Source organism: Salmo salar, chromosome ssa20, assembly GCF_905237065.1.
Source record: "Salmo salar chromosome ssa20, Ssal_v3.1, whole genome shotgun sequence".
In the NCBI taxonomy this organism is placed as follows: domain Eukaryota; kingdom Metazoa; phylum Chordata; class Actinopteri; order Salmoniformes; family Salmonidae; genus Salmo; species Salmo salar.
The window spans coordinates 24,423,814-24,443,747 of NC_059461.1; the positions used below are offsets into that span (position 1 = coordinate 24,423,814).

At 41.3% G+C, this 19,934-nt stretch overlaps 1 protein-coding gene across 12 annotated transcripts in view; it reads left to right on the plus strand.

Moving 5' to 3' along the window:
• The first annotated feature begins 871 nt into the window (after positions 1 to 871).
• The window catches only part of fgfr1a (fibroblast growth factor receptor 1a), an 81,219-nt gene continuing 62,156 nt past the window's right edge, over positions 872 to 19,934 (plus strand). For 3 of the 12 annotated variants that reach the window (XM_014160167.2, XM_014160172.2, XM_014160171.2), the window contains exons 1-2: positions 908 to 1,537; positions 16,158 to 16,338. In XM_014160167.2, coding sequence (XP_014015642.1) covers positions 16,251 to 16,338 — 88 coding nt within the window. In that variant the 5' untranslated portion in view covers positions 908 to 1,537; positions 16,158 to 16,250. Of the gene's footprint in view, positions 1,538 to 16,157; positions 16,339 to 19,934 lie in introns of all 12 variants that reach the window. The other 9 variants (XM_045703101.1, XM_045703103.1, XM_045703104.1 and 6 more) reach the window with 4 other exon arrangements.

Consider the following 19,934-nt stretch of genomic DNA (forward strand, 5'->3'; position numbering starts at 1 on the left):
TGAAACTGACATTAAATGTGGAGAATGACACATTTGCATCTGTTGGCCATCAAGTAGTCTATACATTTTATTTATGCCATTGAAGGCTACTGTAGCCTAACGTTACCATTTGATACAATAAATATGTTGAAATTATGATATCGCTGGAGTCATTGCAAATCAATTTGTGCCACTTGTGTAGCCTACCTGGAGCTGGCAAACGGATTTAATAAATAGCCTATAATTTAAGTTTATTGTTGTTGTAGCCTTGTGTTATAATGCAATTATTCATGGACATGTTTAGTTAATTAATTGGAAGTTATGAATTGTGATCATGGTCACAGCTCCATCGCAAATGTATCATTCTTCATATTTATTGTCAGTATTATTGTGGACCCTGAAATTAGATGTAGGCCTATCAGGGGCTATAAGTTACCTGCATCTAGTTCAGTAACCCATAGCAAAATTGAATTACAATCATAAACCCAGATTTTCTTCAGCAGCCTATGCTTATTGAAATGACAAGTCGATTTCACAAATAGGTCATTTATAAGGGTTTATTGTCTTTTGGGGCGGCAGGTAGCCTAGTGGTTAGAGTGTTGGGCCAATAACAGAAAGGTTGCTGGATCGAATCCCCGAGCTGCTTAGATATACAATCTTTCATTCTCCCCTTGAAAAAGGCAATTAATCCCCGGTAGGCCGTCATTGTAAATAAGAATTTGTTCTTAACTGACTTGCCTAGTTAAATAAAGGTGAAATGAAAATGTAATTAACATCTGGCACATAGTAGTATCAATGGCGCTGTCCATGCTAAAACAGGGTTTTGGGTACTATAGTCCTCTATGGGTACGCTACAGCGGTGTTGCGGATGGGATGGCAGGGGGAGCCAGCTTTCTTCAATCCGAGTGATGCGAAAAGGCATTTGCTATGCAATGCTAGGGGGGAAGGCTTCCACGAGTCCGGAATCTCGTTGTCTATGCAGTCATTTGACCCGGGGTGGTGAGGAGAAGCCTGAGTCGAGAGAAGTTAGATAGGCATGAGCGCACAATTATTTTTATTTTTTTATACATTTACCCTCTCGTCTTTCGGGCAGTAAAATCATAGTAAAGGAATATTTGAGCCGGTGAGTAAATGGATTTATGAAAAACGACGAACGGATCTTCTATCGATTCTAAAATCTCTTACAACTGGAGTAGGGGAGATTTGTGACAAAAGTACAACTAGACTTAATCATATTTTATTGTAGCCGATGTAGGCCTATGCTAAATGTTTTCCTCTTTCTACGTAGCTACTGACATTTTGAGTTCTGTGATCTGGGATTGGGGCACGCTTTTCTCAGGAGCGATTTTTCTTTTGATGCCTTGCACATTTTATTTTATTTTGGGCAAGTAGGGTAAAGGCAAATATCTTCTAAAAGTTTCCTCTTAATACTGGAGTGTCTTTACGGGCTAAAGTTAACGACGTTGGATATTCAAGCTTTTATAAAGTTTTAACATCAATCTCGCACTCTTGAGTACGACATTTTTCTACGCTGGCTGTTTCGTCGACCCTCAAGAAGGTAGGTTTTTCCAAGGTGGGAATTGGGATCATTACTTAAGGCTACATGTTCGGCACAGAGCGTGCGGTTCGAATAACTTTTAGGGAGGTATCTAGCATGAGTTAGATCAGTATCAGGTATCCACATTTTGACAGATACACACAGGTCCCAGCAAGGACATTTTGTTAGTGTTTTTATAGTCTGTAGTAGCACTAGTCCCCCCTCCTATATGGAGTCTCCAGAGGGCATGTGTTTCTAGTTTGGAAACAAACCCTGACACTAATGACGTGACTAGAGCTTTTCTTTTCCCCTTTTTCACAGATTTTAGAATTTTGTTTTCCCTCCTGTGAAGTCCGGTTGACAATTTATTAACATTTGGTGCTAGTTTTGTATTTTAATTTGTTTTTCATGTGCTTAATTGGTTGGGAAGAGTGGGGGGCAATTAAGTTGCCATCTGTGGACGCTCAGTCACCACTGCTAACATTTTGGGAGAGATGACATTAAAGTTGTCAGTATTTGTTGGAATTTGTGACTTTCGCTTGATCTCTTCAATTAGCCCACGCATAAGCTTACATTAGGATTCAAATTACCCTAGGTCAGTGTGACATGCAAAATGTAAATACATTTAGCGTAGGGTTGTGCATCGGTTTGCATTTTAAATCAAGAAGTGTTAGGGCATGGTGGCTATGCAATGTATTTTACTGTTTTCTTTGTTTGATTTGATCATTGTTTGTCATTCCCAAGCTTTACCAGAGATATTCTATAGGCTTTTCCTCCATCACCTGTGTTACTGACAAATTACAAATACAAGTCGGTGCTTGTTTTGACATAAAACACTTTTGCGCAAGAATTTGCTTGAGCGCATCATCAAAATAGCCAATCATCTGAAATGAATATCTGAAGAACAGTTTTAGTTTCCTTAGCATGCTTAATTTACACCAGCGAGATTGGAAGTAGGTGCCCTTAACTTTAAAAAATGAGAGGGTGTCGTACTTTAAAGGTAGATGGTCACCTTTTGCTTTAGAAGAGATAAGACTAAGGGGATCACCACGCCCCTGCTCTCTCTATATATAGCACATCACTAATTTTCCAGTGGAGTCATGAAGTCATCACCCATCCTAACATCCCCAATCTTTTCAAGAGGGAAGAATCCTGATTTACACCAGCCAAATCACTACACCATCATAGTCCATCTCCCTCAGATTCAGCATCTTTGGATAGTTTTTAGGGAAAGATGCTTCAGTACTCCAGAGGTGTTCTGTTAAACAAAAACAAGAAAACTATAAACGGGTTTTCGAGAATGAGCTCAGTCAAAAATGACATGCAGTAGCAAGAATGCACATGTTGAATGTACACAACAAAAGTGTTTAGTGCGAAACAAACATTTACATTTAGCATACGCTCTTATCCAGAGCCACTTACAAACATGCTCTCAAAAGCATATTGATTGAATTAGGCGTTCTTGCTGTACAAAAACACTGCTTACTGGTTTCAGTTCCAGGTTTTGATTTCGGCCCCTCGGTTGTCAACCCCAGCTAGGGGTGCGTACTTACTGGGAGAATAACATATACAATGCGAACAGGTGACTGTGCTGTTTGCCGATTAATCCTTACATGTGACTCTTCTTGAAAACAACTGACTGAGATCTACCATCTCTTGCTATGTGAATTAAGGTAAAGGATAATGTCCATGACACTCACTCTGGGTATCATCCTTGTAGCCTATGTGTTGCAAGGAAAATTTCTCCCATCACTTTCTGTAGTACACACCTCAGTGAAACTCACTACGTGAAATCATCTGTCCGTCCCTAAAGCCCGCTTTGCCAATATTAGTGTTGCTGATGCTGCCTGCCTTTGGAAGCAGGTTAAGCATGGATAGTGTCAATGCACCCTAAAATGTTACTTCCAAGTTGGTTTGAAATGAGAGAGAGAGGATGGATGGTTGAGCTAAGAGGCATTCCCTTAAGGAGTTCACCAGGAAAACAGTTGTTCTGTTGAGCTGTAGGAAAGGAAGTTAAGAGTTTTCCTGCCCTCTAATTTACTGGGTTGCTGGGTTGGCACATCATTATTGTTGCTTGCTGTTGATGTGGAAAGTTGTGGCATTAAATAACTTATCAAGATGTTCTCGAATGTAGATTATGTATAACTTACACTGAGTTTGCAAAACGTTAAGAACACTGACTAGGTGAATACAGGTGAAAGCTATGATCCTTTATTGATGTCACTTGTTAAATCCACTTCAATCAGTGTAGATGAAGGGGAGGAGACAGGTTAAAGAAGGATTTTTAAGCCCGGAGACAATTGAGACATGGATTATGTATGTGTGCCACTCAGAGGGTGAATGGGCAAGACAAAATATTTATGTGCCTTTTGAATGGGGTATGGTAGGGTTTTCTAATGTTTGGTTTACTCCGTGTATATGAAAAAATAGACTGAAGTTGCACATCTTTTGAAATGGAGATCAGCTACAATACAATAATGAGTATGCATAATAACTAAAAAATAGTTATACACTTGGGAGAATTCAAAGGACCAAACAAATCTGACTGCTGCCGTCATGTGAAAGCATCATAACTGGGTGGAATTGGCAAATTTAAGTCCTCAAAATTGAACTGACAACACCATGGTTGTAGGCATGAAAACCAACAACAACGAGTCAGCCTATAGGGAGAAGGTAAGTGAACTGGCATTGTGGTGCCAGGACAACAACCTCTCCCTCAACATCAGCAAAACAAAGGAGTTGATTGTTGACTACAGGAAGCAGAGGAGGGAATACGCCCTGGTCCATATCAACGGGACTGCAGTTGAGAAAGTCCACATCACCGAGGATTTGACATGGACCAACAACAGCACCACTCTTGTCGGGAGGGCGCAACAGTGCCTTTGCTTCCTAAAGTGGCTGAAGAAATTTGGCATGCCAGCCAGGTCCTCTTGAAATACTACTACTGCACCATCAAGTGTCCTGACCAGTTGCATCACAGCCTGGTACGGGTATTGCTCCGTCCACGACCGCAAGGCTCTCCAACAGGTGGTGAAGAAGTTTCAGTACATCACTGTGGTCGTGTTCCCACCCATCCAGGACATCTACACAAAATGGTGCCTGAGGAAGCCCAATAGCATCATCAAGGACCCCACACACCCCAGCCACAAGCTGTTCACTCCCTTACTGTCGGGTTGAACCGAGCACCTGCACTGACTCCCTGCACCTGAGCACACTCCCACACCTATACCTACAGTGCCTTCAGGATGTATTCACACCCCTTGACTTTTTCCACATTTTGTTGTGTTACAGCCTGCATTTTAAATGGGTTCAATTTAGATTTTGTGTCACTGGCCTACACACAATACCCCATAATGTCAAAATGGAAATATGATTTTACAAATTAATACAAAATGAAAAGCTGAAATTTCTTGAGTCAATAAATATTCAACCCCTTTGTTATGGCAAGCCTAAATAAGTTCAAGAGTAAAAATGAGCTTAAGTCCCAATAAGTTGCATGGACTCACTATGTATGCAATAGTGTTTAACATTACTTTTTAAATCACTACCACCTCTTTGTACTCCAAGCATACATTTATCCGTAAGCCCCTCAGTCGAGCAGTGAATTTCGAACACAGATTCAACCACAAAGACCAGGGAGGTTTTCCTTGCAAAGAAGAGCACCTATTGGTAGATAGGTAAAACAAACATAGAAAATGCAGACATTGAATATCCCTTTGAGCAAGGTGAAGTTATTAATTACACTTTGGATGGTGTATCAATACACCCAGTCACTACAAAGATACAGGCGTCCTTCCTAACTCAGTTGACAGAGAGGAAGGAAACCGCTCAGGGATTTCTCCATGGGGCCAATGGTGCCTTTAAAACATTTACAGAGTTTAATAGATGTAATAAGAGATACTAACCTAAATGACAGAGTGAAAAAAGGAAGCCTGTAAGGAATACAAATATTCCAACACATGCATCCTGTTTGCATTAAGGCACTAAAGTAAAACTGCAATATAAAGGGGCAAATAATGCTTTGTATTCAGGACAAAGATAATTTATGTTTGGAAATCCAAATTCAGCAACACATCACTACCACATTTATATTTTCAAGCATGGTGGTGGCTGCATCATGTTATGGGTATACTTTAGCCAGCAACACATCCCACACATCCCCCTACATCCCACTGATGGCTTCCCTCTGAAGCTATGCAGGGTTGGTCCCTGGATGGGAGACCAGGTGCTGCTGGAAGTGGTGTTGGAGTGCCATTAGGAGGCACACTTTCCTCTAGACTAAAAAATAAATAATTATCCCAATTCCCCAGGGCAGTGATTGGGGGCATTGCTCTATGTAAGGTGTGTTCTTTTGGATGGGATGTTAAACGGGTCTCCTGACTATCTGTGGTAACTAAAGATCGCGTGGCACTTATTGTAAGAGTAGGGTTGTTAACCCCTGTGTCCTGGCTAAATTCCCAATCTGGCCCTCATACCATCATGGCCACCTAATCATCCCCAGCTTCCATTTGGCTTATTCATCACCCCTTCTCTCCCTGTAAGTATTCCCCAGGTCGTTGCTGTAAATGAGAATGTGTTCTCATTCAACTTACCTGGTAAAATAAGAGTATAAAAGTAATCGACAAGGACTAGGGAGGGATTTGGGATAAAACAGAATAGAGCTAAGCACAGGCAAAATCCTAGAGGAAAACTTTGTTCAGTCTGCTTTCCACCAGACACTGGGAGACAAATTCACCTTTCAGCATGACAATAACCTAAAACACATGGTCAAATCTACACTGGAGTTACTTACCAATGAGTACATTGAATGTTCCTGAGTGGCCTAGTTAGTTTTGACTTAAATCGATTTGAAAATCTATGGAAAGACTTGAAATTGGCTGTCTAGCAGTGATCGACAACCAACTTGACAGAGCTTAAAGAATGTTCTAAAGAATAATGTGCAACTATTGTACAATCCAGGTGTGGAAAGCTCTTAGAAATGTACCCAGAAAGACTCAGCTGTAAGCGCTGCCAAGGTGATTCTAACATGTAATGACTCAGGGGTTTGAATACTTATGTAAATGGAATATTTCTGTATTAAATTGTCAATAAATGCGTAAAGGTTTCTAACATGTTTTCACTTTGTCATTATGGGGTGTTGTGTGTAGATGGGTGAGAAAATGTATTTCATCAATTTTGAATTCAGGCTGTAACAAGATAATGTGGAATAAGTCAAGGAGTATGCATACTTTCTGAAGGCACTCATACATGCTACACACACATTACAATGCATTATTGCAACCACATGAAAGGTATTCCTCTCCTCTCTTGCAACTTTGGTGTCCACCTACAGTCCCATTTCCTGGTCGATCAAGGAAGTGGTTAATAGAAATTGGCGCATTATTTCACAGCGACCCCAGTTTTGGTAAAGCATTTCAATCCGTCCTGAGGTTTTTCCTATAAAAGACCCTCAAATTTAAGGAATTGCTTAAGGTCAGATTTGCCCCCCCAAAAAAGCATAGCATTTCATGTCTATCATTCTAGGTGGCAATTTCCCTTGTCACAACTACGTTCACTGTTATGCCATGATCAGAGGGAGCTCTCTTATCCATTCCATTCGGGTGACAGGACAAAGGTTTGAGGTTGAATAACCTGTAACATGAAATATGTTGTATATCTCCTTAAGTGTTCCTCTAACTGAATGGCGCTGAAGGGAATAGCAGTCTTTTTACGGGCTCCTGACCAATTCTGCTATTTTGTGGGGTTTTTTTCGCTGATCTTACCTTTTTATGTACATAAAAAGTTCCCGCCATCGTTTCCTATGACTGTAAAGAGCTTCTGGACATCAACAGTGATCACTATCCTCGATTTGGATGAAGATTTCTACTTCAATGAGTCGGAAGCGAAGAACAAACTGCTCATCCAGGACCAGGCCCAAATCCCTGACACTCAAAAAAAGAAAAGGCGTTATAGAGTCCGGCGTGCGGGATACCTGACGAGCCTACGTTGGAAAGTGGATAAACCGCCTCTAGCCTCCATTCCATTGACGAGCGTGCAGTCACTGGAGAATAAACTAGACGAGCGCCGTTTGAGACTATCCTATCAACGTGATCTGAAGAACTGTAATATCCGGCGTTTTTCAGAGTCATGGCTGAAAATAGAAAACATACATCTATACATCGGCAGGACAGAACTGCAGATTCAGGTAAGGTTGGGGGGGTGTCTCTTTATTAACAGCTGGTGCTCGATCTCTAATATTAATGAAGTTTCGAGTTTCTGCTCCAATCAGGAGAATACCTCTTGATAAGCTGTAGACAATACTATTTACTTAGTGGTCTATTTACCACCATAAACTGATGCTGGCACTAAGACCGCCCTCAACAAGCTGTATAGGGCCATAAGCAAACAAGAAAATGCTCATCCAGAGGCGGCGCTCCTAGTGGCCGGTAATTTTAATGTAGGAAAACCGGTTTACCTAATTTCTACCAGCATGTCACCTGTGCAACTAGAGGCGAAAAACTGTAGATCACAACTCCACGCATAGAGATGCATACAAATCTCTCCCTCGCACTCCATTTGGTAAATCTGACCATAACTCTATCCTCCTAATTCCTGCTTAAAAACTCAAACCGGAAGTTTGTCTCTGTGCCCAAGAATGCCAAGGTAACATGTCTAAATGACTATCACCCCGTAGAGCTCACATCTGTAGCCATGAAATGCTTTCAAAGGCTGATCATGGCTCACATCAACACCATCATCCCAGATACCCTGGACCCACTCCAATTTGCATATCGCCCCAACAGATCCAGAGATGACGCAATCTCTATTGTACTCCACACTGCCCTTTCCCACCTGGACAAAAGGAACACCTACTTGAGAATGCTGTTCATTGACTAGAGCTAAGTGTTCAACATCGTAGTGCCCTCCAAGCTCATCACTAAGCTAAGGACCCTGGGATTAAACACCTCCCTCTGCAACTGAATCCAAGACTTCTTTACAGCCCATCCCCAGGTGGTAAGGGTAGGCAACAACACATCCGCCATGCTAACCCTCAACACGGGGGCCTCTCAGATGGGCATGCTTAGTCCCCTCTTGTACTCCCTGTTCACCCACGACTACGTGGCCGTGCATGACTCCAATACCATCATTAAGTTTGCCGATGACACAACAGTGGTCGGCCTGATCACTGATGACGATGAGACGGCCTACAGGAAGGAGGTCAGAAACCTGGCAGGAGTCGTGCCAGGACAACAACCTCTCCCTCAATGTCAGCAAGACAAAGGAGCTGATCGTGGACTACAGAAAATGGAGGGACGAGCACGCCCCCGTTCACATCGACAGTGCTGTAGTGGAGCGAGAGCTTCAAGTTCCTCTGTCTACATCACTAAGGATCTATCATGGTCCAAACACACCAACACAGTCATGAAGAGGCCAAGACTATGCCTCTTCCCCCTCAGGAGGCTGAAAATATTTGTCATGGGCCCTCAGATCCTCAAAGTTCTACTGCTGCACCATTGAGAGCATTTTGATTGGCTGCATCACCGTTTGGTATGGCAACTGCTTGACATCTAACGGCAAGGCACTCCCAGCCATCCAGGACCTCTTTACCAGGCGGTGTCAGAGGAAGGCCCTAAAACTGTTCAGACTCCAGCCACCCAATTCATGGGCTGTTCTCTCTGCTACCGTACAGCAAGTGGTACTGGAGGGTTTAGTCTGGGGTCCAAAAGGCTCCTGAACAGCTTCTACCCCCAAGCCATTAGACTGCTGAACAGTTAATCAAATGGTTACCCGGACTATTTGCGTTGAACTCCTTTTTTTGCATTGACTCTTTTTTTTAACTGGCTCTATGCACACTCTCCAGACTCTACCCACACACTCACATATACTAAACCAACATACACACGCTCACACACACATACGCTCAAACACAAAACACACACATGCATATTGACGCCACACACACTCTCACATACAGTACCAGTCAGAAGTTTGGACATAGCTACTCATTCCAGGGTTTTTATTTTTTACTATATGTGAAAATAAGACATGGAATCATGTAGTAACCAAAAAAGTGTTAACCTCTTTGGGCTAGGCGGGACGATTTCGCAACAGCCAGTGTAATCCCGTGGCGCGATTTTCAAATACCTTAGAAATGCTATTACTTCAATTTCTCAAACATATGACTATTTTACACCATTTTAAAGACAAGACTCTCGTTAATCTAACCACACTGTCCGATTTCAAAAAGGCTTTACAACGAAAGCAAAACATTAGATTATGTCAGCAGAGTACCCAGCCAGAAATAATCAGACACCCATTTTTCAAGCTAGCATATAATGTCACAAAAACACAGAAGACAGCTAAATGCAGCACTAACCTTTGATGATCTTCATCAGATGACACACCAAGGACATTATGTTATACAATACGTGCATGTTTTGTTCAATCAAGTTCATATTTATATCAAAAACCAGCTTTTTACATTAGCATGTGACGTTCAGAACTAGCATACCCCCCGCAAACCTCCGGTGAATTTACTAAATTACTCACGCTAAACGTTCACAAAAAAACATAACAATTATTTTAAGAATTATAGATACAGAACTCCTCTATGCACTCGATATGTCCGATTTTAAAATAGCTTTTCGGTGAAAGCACATTTTGCAATATTCTGAGTAGATAGCCCAGCCATCACGGCTAGCCATTTAGACACCCACCAAGTTTAGTCCTGACCAAACTCCGATTTACTATTACAAAAGTTTGATTAACTTTGATGTTCTTCATCAGAATGCACTCCCAGGACTGCTACTTCAATAACAAATGTTGGTTTGGTCCAAAAGAATCCATCGTTATATCCAAATAGCGGCGTTATGTTCGTGCGTTCAAGACACTATCCCAAGTGTAAATAAGGGTCACGAGCATGGCGCAATTTGTGACAAAAAAATTCTAAATATTCCATTACCGTACTTCGAAGCATGTCAACCGCTGTTTAAAAGCCATTTTTATGGCATTTTTCTCGTTAAAAAAGCGATAATATTCCGACCGGGAATCTGCGTTTAGGTAAACAGAGGAAAGAAAACAAAGCATTCGGTCGACGCTGGCACGCGCCTGAGTCTCACAGTACTGTAACCAGCCACTATCCAAACGCGCTACTTTTTTTCAACCAGAGCCTGCAAAGCCACGATTCAGCTTTTTCCCGGGCTCTGAGAGCCTATGGGAGCCGTAGGAAGTGTCACGTTACAGCTAAGATCCTCACTCTTCAATAAACAGAGACAAGAAGAACGACACCTTGTCAGACAGGCCACTTCCTGCATGAAATCTTCTCAGGTTTTTGCCTGCCATATGAGTTCTGTTATACTCACAGACACCATTCAAACAGTTTTAGAAACTTTAAGGTGTTTTCTATCCAAAGCCAATAATTATATGCATATTCTAGTTACTGGGCAGGAGTAGTAACCAGATTAAATCGGGTACGTTTTTTATCCAGCTGTGTCAATACTGCCCCCTAGCCCTAACAGGTTAAACAAATCAAAATATATTTTAGATTTGAGATTCTTCAAAGTAGCCACCCTCTGCCTTAATGACAGATTTGCACACTCTTGGCATTCTCTCAACCAGCTTCACGAGGTAGTCACCTGGAATGCATTTCAATTAACAGGAGTGCCTTGTTAAAAGTTAATTTGTGGAATTTCTTTCCTTAATGCGTTTGAGCCAATCATTTGTGTTGTGACAAGGTAGGGGTGGTATACAGAAGATAATATAGATTTGGTCTTTTACCAAATAGGGATAAGGCAAGAACAGCTCAAATAAGCAAAGAGAAATGACAGTCCATCATTACTTTTAAAACATGAAGGTCAGTCAATATGGAAAACTTCAAGTACTTTGAGTGCACCCGCAAAAACCATCAACGGCTATGATGAAACTGGCTTTCATGAGGACCGCCACAGGAAAAGAAGACCCAGAGTTAATAAGTCCATTAGAGTTAACTGCACCCAAATAAATGCTTCACAGATTTCAAGACACATCTCAACATCAACTGTTCAGAGGAGACTGCGTGAATCAGGCCTTCATGGTTGAATTGCTGCAAAGAAACCACTATTACTAAAGGACACCAATAAGAAGAGACTTGCTTGAGCCAAGAAACACGAGCAATTGACATTAGACCGGTGGAAATCTGTCATTTTGTTCTGATGAGTCCAAATTTTTGATTTTGGTTCCAACCGCCGTGTGTTTGTGAGACGCAGATTAGATGAAAGGATGATCTCTGCATGTGTGGTTCCCACCCTGAAGCATGCTGGTGTGATGGTGTTGGGGTGCTTTGCTGGTGACACTGTCTGTGATTTATTTAGAATTCTAGGAAAATTTAACCAGCATGGCTACCACAGCATTCTGCAGCAATACACCATCCCATCTGGTTTGCGCTTAGTGGGACAATCATTTGTTTTTCAACAGGACAATGACCCAACACACCTCCAGGTTGTGTAAGAGTTATTTGACCAAGAAGGAGAGTGATGGAGTGCTGCATCAGATGACCTGGCCTCCAGTTGAGATGGTTTGGGATGAGTTGGACCGCAGAGCGAAGCCAACAAGTGCGATTATTCTACAATTTAGAAAATAGTGAAAATAAAGAAAAACCCTTGAATCAGTAGGTGTGTCCAAACTTTGGACTGGTACTGTCCATGTCGACACACTTACACACCTTTCACATACGCTGCTGCTACTCTGTCTATCCTGATTGCGTAGTTACTTTTAGCCCTACCTACATGTACATATTACCTCAACTGCCTTGTACCCCTTCACATTGACTCAGTACCGGTACTCTGGTATATAGCATTGTTATTTTATTGTGTTACTATTTCCTTTTTTTTTATCCATTGCAATGGCTCATAAGTAAGCATTTCACTGTAAAGTTGATACCTGTTGTATTCGGTGCATGTGACAAATGCATTTGATTTGTGCTTCTATTTTTATTATGTGGGTAAGACCAAACGGGGACTGAAGACAAGGATTTTTGAGCAAAAGAGCTCCATTTGCAACCTCGCATTTCAATAGCCATAATCTTGAACTAAGTGCCTTGCGTGATATGGGCATTGAAATGGTGAAGATGCCATGTAGGGGAGGAGATTGGGATAAATTACTTCTCCAAAGAGAGACATATTGGTTAGACCACTTGGGCATTCTTGCCCCAGCAGGTCTCAATGAGTTACGTTCCTTTTCTTGTTTTTTGTGGAAGGCTATACATTTGTAGGCCAAATATACCCTCCTATTGGCTTTAACATCATAATGTACTGTGTGTGTGTGTGTGTGTGTGTGTGTGTGTGTGTGTGTGTGTGTGTGTGTGTGTGTGTGTGTGTGTGTGTGTGTGTGTGTGTGTGTGTCTATATGTATGTATGTATGTATGTGTGTGTGTGTGTGTGTGTGTGTGTGTGTTTCCCCCACAACTCCCTCTGCTGGGATCTCTTGATTGGAGTAATACTGACATTGTGAATCTATAATTATGCCCACCTGTGTGTGGCCTGTATTCTTGTCGTAACATTGCCTCCTATGCATGCTGAAGATGGGCTCATACCCAAAACATTTGTGCGGCAATACAAATATGTTTAGTTAAGTTTATTCACCGGAGTGCTCTCCTATTGTTTTTTTGTTCTTCATGTACATACGACTAATAAAACTTAAACTTGAACCCCCGTGGAGAGAAGCTTGGTGAATCTGCACTGTAGACTGGCGCTGGGGGTGGAGAAATTAGTGGGGTTGGACTACAGAATCAAACGGAGAGCTAAGGAATTTCATGCATGGATGGATGGATACAGTGAACAGTAATTACGGGGCCATGCTTGGGCTTATACCCTGTCTCTGCATGTTTGGGTGGGAAGGAAAATAAATGCACCATAACTTTTCATTGTCAATGTGAAGGCAGAGCATTCTGATTTCTTAATAACTTTACCTTTTATCTTCTCAGATTTCTGTGTCTCTCTGTAAAAGTGTTTGTTTTTGCAGAACTCACCACTCGGGTGTAAACTTCATTGCTCATCTCTGTCTCAGCTAGTGTGGCTCAGTGTGGATTCAGTGTGATCGTAAATTCAGTGGAGGCTATGTGACACGAGGAGCAGCTATTGTTTGGGAGAAAATGTTTTTGTTTACTTGGATGAATGTCTGCTTACTTTCAGTGTGATTGTATTGAAGCAGCCTTAGGGTCCCATTTCAAGGACCCATAAACAATGTCCGTGTCAACTGTCCGAGGCTACGTGTTTTTAACATCCGTGAGACGAGGAGGATATTTTTCCACGAGTCAAGCTTTTCTGCAGACTCGCAATGCATAATATGTCAATGACTGTTATTCTCCTTAGTTGTAGGAAATGCTGAGAATAAATGTAATTTCATGTCTTGTTCCTATTTTGTGTGCTTTTCTCAAAATGTCTTATCAGGTCCCAGAAAAGACTAGCAGACCACAACCTAGGCCTGAACACTTTGTTCATGTCAATTATCCCTTTTATGTGAACTTAAAAATAACCGTCAAAGGTGATGGGTTTTTCTGATTTACGTAATATTCAGAAAAACTCTCACTCACCATTAGTGTGTGTCTTATGCAGTATGTTTTTAGCATAGGCCTACAGTAAAAACACAGGTTGCACTTGACAAACTTGGAAGTGGGCCGTTGCATCATATTTCACTCCCCGAAGACCCCATTTGTTCCTTCATCATGAAACGTTGTCTAAATGGTTGTGTAGTGGTCGCGCTCGGGGAACGTGGTTGGCTGTGTGGACTTCTGTCTGGCAGCTGAAGTGGATACTTGGAGCCTGACCAGGCACTGACTCACTGCTTACGGGCCTGTGATGACCAAGCTCCTTTATCCCCCGGGACCCTCTGATACAACTCAGCTGCCGGAACACTGGGCCATTCTTGGAAAGTGAAATTGAATTTCTTTAGATGACAGTACAAGGAACATGTTTAAGTGAAGAACACTTATGAAGACCATCAGAATTGACTGAACATTATTCCTCTGTCGAGTCATGGGGATGACCTGACCTCCATTGGATGTTTCCCATAGATTATTTTCTGATTGCTTGGATCTGTAGAATCTGGATCACACCAACCTGCTTTTACATAAGTGAACTATGTAGACTGTTACCACATGCACTGACACATCCTATATCTCCTCACGTTTATTGCTGATTCATTCTAGAGATTATTCATATTTCCATATGTCTTTTAATGCTTGATACTTTGGACAAACTGTAAGTTAATTGTGTATAGCCTACTTCATGAATGTTTTAATGCAACAATTAGGCTAGTTCTCAGAAGCCTGCACCCTACAACAAGCATTTGTTTCACACCACTTGACAGGCATGAGAACAAATGGGGGTTGGGGCCAAAACCAACTGTTAGGTGATAGATCTGTAAGTGTGGAAACTACGTCTTCGCTGCCTCTCTACAGGGGTATCACATAACAACCCTGAGTTTTGGGGTCCTTTAACAAATTCCTTAAGGGGGATTATGGGAGTTAGGGGCAAGTGTTAATCTCCCTGGCCAGATGCTGCAGGGTGATGGGGCGAGCAGATGTGCATGTGAGGGTCACCCACAGCAGCGTGCCTATTTACAACACGTCCTCAGCTTCATTATGCCATCGACAGCCATGGGGGAGCAATACTCTCAATGCTCTTGGGATTCCCCATCCCCCCTGTCCGTGACATGAGCTCTGCCTGCCCAGTTATCTATCGCCTTTCATGAATCCCTATAGGAATTCACCTTTTGTTTCCTCTCTTCATTCTTCTTAATTGTATCGTCCTTGTTGTATCTTGGCAAGAAGATGACTAACACTCATTGTAGCCTTTTCTTTTTTAGAACACGCTTATTTAAAGTTACTGTTTGTGAAGAAAGGTGTTTTAGATACTGTTGCATATAAATACTTTTTGTTACAATGTGAGTTAAAGTAACCCTTTTCCTCTGTGTAATTAGAGACTATCTGTATGAGTTTGACAGTGAAACATTTGCATCTCGCCTCCCAGGGTTTGTATGTAGTAATACTATTACGTACAGGCCATGAAAATGTATCATGCCTCTTGTTTCTTTTGTTCTTACTTCTTTAGAACTACGTAATACAATTTCACTTGTTTGTTTTGTAATACCTGAACAATCTGATGCATGCTTTGTTTGTATTTTCTTATCACACTGGGAGTATCTGCATTTGCAAAAATTGCAAACCACCAAGCTCATTTGAAATTCAAAATCATACTGTCCAAAAATATATATTTTTTTAATCAAATCAAACTTTATTTGTCACATACAACACATACAATGCCGAATACAACAGGTGTATTATACCTTACCATGAAATGCTTACTTACAAGACCTTAACCAACAATGCAGCTCAAAAAGATTCTAACACAATTTTTAAATCTGCTGTACTTGTTAATTCTCAATTGTACAGTGTTAGTCTTTACATGAATAATGAGTGAGTTTGGCTTAAAATGCAATAGATCCCTTGTGAGAAATCCCTCTGAGTGTTTCAGCACAGCTCAGCATCTACTCTTCCTCCGCACGCTAACTCTCAAAGCTCTCGTTTTCTGCAAGGCACTCAACAAAGGCTCATAACTTCGCATTTGTGTTTGACATGCCTCATTTGTGAGCACAGTTTCACCTGGTGGTGTTTTTGTTCCTCCAGGTTGGCACAGTGAATGGCTCACTGCTGATTCCCCAGAGGTCCCGATGGCATTCCATTCACAGAGCAATCAACAGCTGTAGCGGCCCTCACAGGATGTTGGCGGTGCGGAGTACGCTGGTGGTTCTGGCCTTGCTTGCCCACATTTTACCATCCCAGGCCCGGCCTGCCATCCCCGATGAAGGTAAGGCTCCTGCCTGGCCTCTTTTAAAATATACACATATATGGCGCAGTCCGTCACCTAAATGTATGTCTTCTTGTGTGTCACATTTCTCTTGATCATGTTTTCTAGTCAAAATGAACCACAATATATTTTACTGGCTCTTATCCCAGACCCTTTTGAAATGGGTCATACGATGGCCTTTTCTATTATTCATTTACATCCGTACATGGATTTAGAGATGATGTAGTTTTATTTTACAAGCACTCCATTTTACCAGTAATTCTTTAATTCCTCTGGTCTCTGTAGCTGTGCAATAATCTGGAGACTTTTCCAGTGTTTGAAGTTTTTCTCTTTGTAGTCTGTGTAGCCCCCTCCCATTTCCCTGTATTTGATGTAATGTAGTGAGCCTGACTGGATCTAACTTGACGGGGCTGCGTTTGTAACCCTGGAGACATTTCGCTGTATGCTCTCAGTATCTACTCTTTAATATTCTTGTAAAGCTCAGATAGGTAACTTCTAAGTTGCCTTTTCGTAGGCTACCTATTTGTTACACAAGCTCAGCTGGAAAAAATGGAATAGAGTCACTGAAATAGAATCCTGAAAAATGTTTATTTGGGCTGAATTCCAATACTGTAATGGCTGCCTGGACTTGTGGGTGGATAGTTTTGGGTGTTTACACTCTGGAATCGGAAGTAGAGTGCTGCAAATGGAATATAATGAAGTCCAGCATTATAATTAGAGTAATTATGAAAGAGTGTATTTTTTTGGGCAGTAAGCCTTAAAATAAAACTAGTCAGAGCTGTGTTTATCCCAACACTGAGACAGGGAGGGAGTAAATAGCTCCCATCTGTAGCTTCAGGCCCAGGCAGCTACACTACATAGCTAGAAATTCCTGCTCCTATCCTCTCCTCCTTTGTAATGAAAAGGTTTTTTTTGTCACAGAGGGAAGAGTTAACTGCCAGAGACACTATAAATAAGCTGTACAACTTTTTTTAACCTTTGTTTTAAGGTTGGAACCCTTGGAGCCCTTTCTAAGCCAAAGAGAGATGGTTTTTAAGAAAACAGTGTATTTTCTTACAGCTAGAATGAGAGAGACCGGAGGATATATGTGACCGCCCAGCTCGATTCGGTCTTGGGTAGCAAAATTTGAAATGGTGTTTTTTACATTGGATGAAAGTAGAGACTAAGAGCTAGAAAATTGTTCCTCAACTGTAGTGTATGATATACAATGTAAAAGTAATTCTGCTTTAAAAGTTGATCAACTTTTGAGAAAATGGCCCTTGAATGATTTGGTACATGAACTGTAGAGCTCTTCTTTGTCTACACTCATTCAGCATAGTTCACACCCTCTTAAGCCTTAGCCCCACCCATCTCTTTTAAGGATTCACATGCGTCAGCAGCCTGGTGGTCCAAAATAGTATAACTGGTGTATTTTAACACCAACAAACCCATCCTTTAAAAAAATAATTTAGTATATGTCAATATAGCATACCAGGCAACTAAAAGCAACTTTCTACACAATATTATTTTTTGTTTCTAGCTTGTACACCTGACAAGGATAAATCGTGCTGTCTCGGGGGTGCGGGGAGGGGGCCTCATGTTGACTCGTGGGAACCCTTCGTTCCCTTCTGACATGAAGTCTGGTTGACGCAGAGCAAACTGTCTCTGGCATGTTAGTGCAGGGAGGTAAATGGCTAGCCAGTTCAAATAATGACCACATCATATAGCTGACAACGTCTTAACTTTAGCTAATTTGTATTCATTATTACAGGAAAATAAACTCACAACATGATAATTATTTACAAGTTAATAGCAAGCTAATTACAGAAAATAGCTTACGGTTGTGAGTCTCGAAACAAAAGCAGGGCATTCTACTGGATCATTTTAGAACTTGGACACTTTCGTTGACCTAACGTTATATCCTAATTTGACTTTGGTGAAGGTCATGTTGTTCTTCACATTAACGTCTCTGGTAAACACACACTATATGAAATAAAATCAAAGTTTCACATGCGCAGGATACAGAAGGTGTAAACGGTACAGTGAAATGGTTACTTGCATAGTGGAGTCTTTTGTTTAGACATGTAGCTAGCTAGCTAAACAATGAACCGTAATCCCAACTCATAATGTTAATACCCTGAGATTCAATATTAGCCTGCGAGCTAACATTAGGCTATATAACTAGCAATGCAAATGGCTCTGAGATACGAATAATAGTACTACACAGATCATACAATTAATGTTAGCTAACGAGCCAGCCAGTCAGATAAGTGGAGGAACAATGCGCTTCATCTTAAATGTTTAAAATCTGAAAATGAAGCTAGATAGATGCTGTTACCCGTATACATGGTTGCACGCTTCTCCTTCTCTGTCACGGATGCCATGGTTGCCCTTATTTTTGTATTTATTTGACAAGGCAAGTCAGTTAACTTCTTTGGGATAGGGGGTGGTATTTTGACGTCCGGATGAAAAGCGTGCCCAAAGTAAACTGCCTGCTGCTCAGGCCCAGAAGCGAGGATATGCATATAATTGGTAGATTTGGATAGAAAATACTCGAAAGTTTCTATAACCGTTACAATAATGTCTGTGAGTATAACAGAACTGAAATGGCAGGCGAAACCCCGAGGACAAACCATAAAAATAAAAAGAATATCAGCATACCACTGATTTCAATGCCTGGCACTTTTATAATAGGGTGAAATCGTGCCCGATTGCAGTTCCTAAGGCTTCCACTAGATGTCAACAGTCTTTAGAAAGAGTTTGAGGCTGGTTTTTGTAAAAATGAGGGAGAAGTTGTAGTTTTTCTAAGTGGCTCCCATTTTGGCTGTAGTTTCCAAGCGCATGGCCGAGACAGCGCATTCTTTTTGTTTTTGTTTATCTCCGGTAAAGACAATAACGATTCTCTGTCTTAAATGTTATTGTTTATTTGTGTATTAGGGTACCTAAGGATTGATTATAAACGTTGATTGACTTGTTTGGATAAGTTTATTCTTAACGTTTGGGATTCATTTTGTATGCATTTTGAAAGAGGGAAACCGAGTGGATTATTGACTGAAGCGCGCCAGCTAAACTGATTTTTTTTTTATGGATATGAAAAAGGACTTTATCGAACAAAAGGACCATTTGTAATCTAACTGGGACATTTTGGAGTGCCAACAGAAGATCTTCAAAGGTAAGGCATATATTATATCGCTATTTCTGACTTTCGTGTCGCAACTCCCTGGTTGAAAATGATTTGTTATGCATGTGTGTGCTGGATGCTGTCCTCAGATAATCGCATGGTTTGCTTTCGCCGTAAAGCCTTTTTGAAATCTGACACCATGGCTGGATTAAGCTATAAGCTATAAATTAAGCTATATTTTGATGTATTGGACTTGTGATTTCATGAAAGTTTTAATATTTATAGTAATTTAATTTGAATTTCGCGCTGTGCAATTTCACCGGATGTTGGCCAGGTGGGACGCTAATGTCCCACCTATCCCAAAGAAGTTTTAACAAATTCTTATTTACAATGATGGCCTACCCCGGCCAAACCCTCCCCTAACCTGGACGATGCTGGGCCAATTGTGCGCCGCCCTATGGGACTCCCGATCACGGCCAGTTATGATACAGCCTGG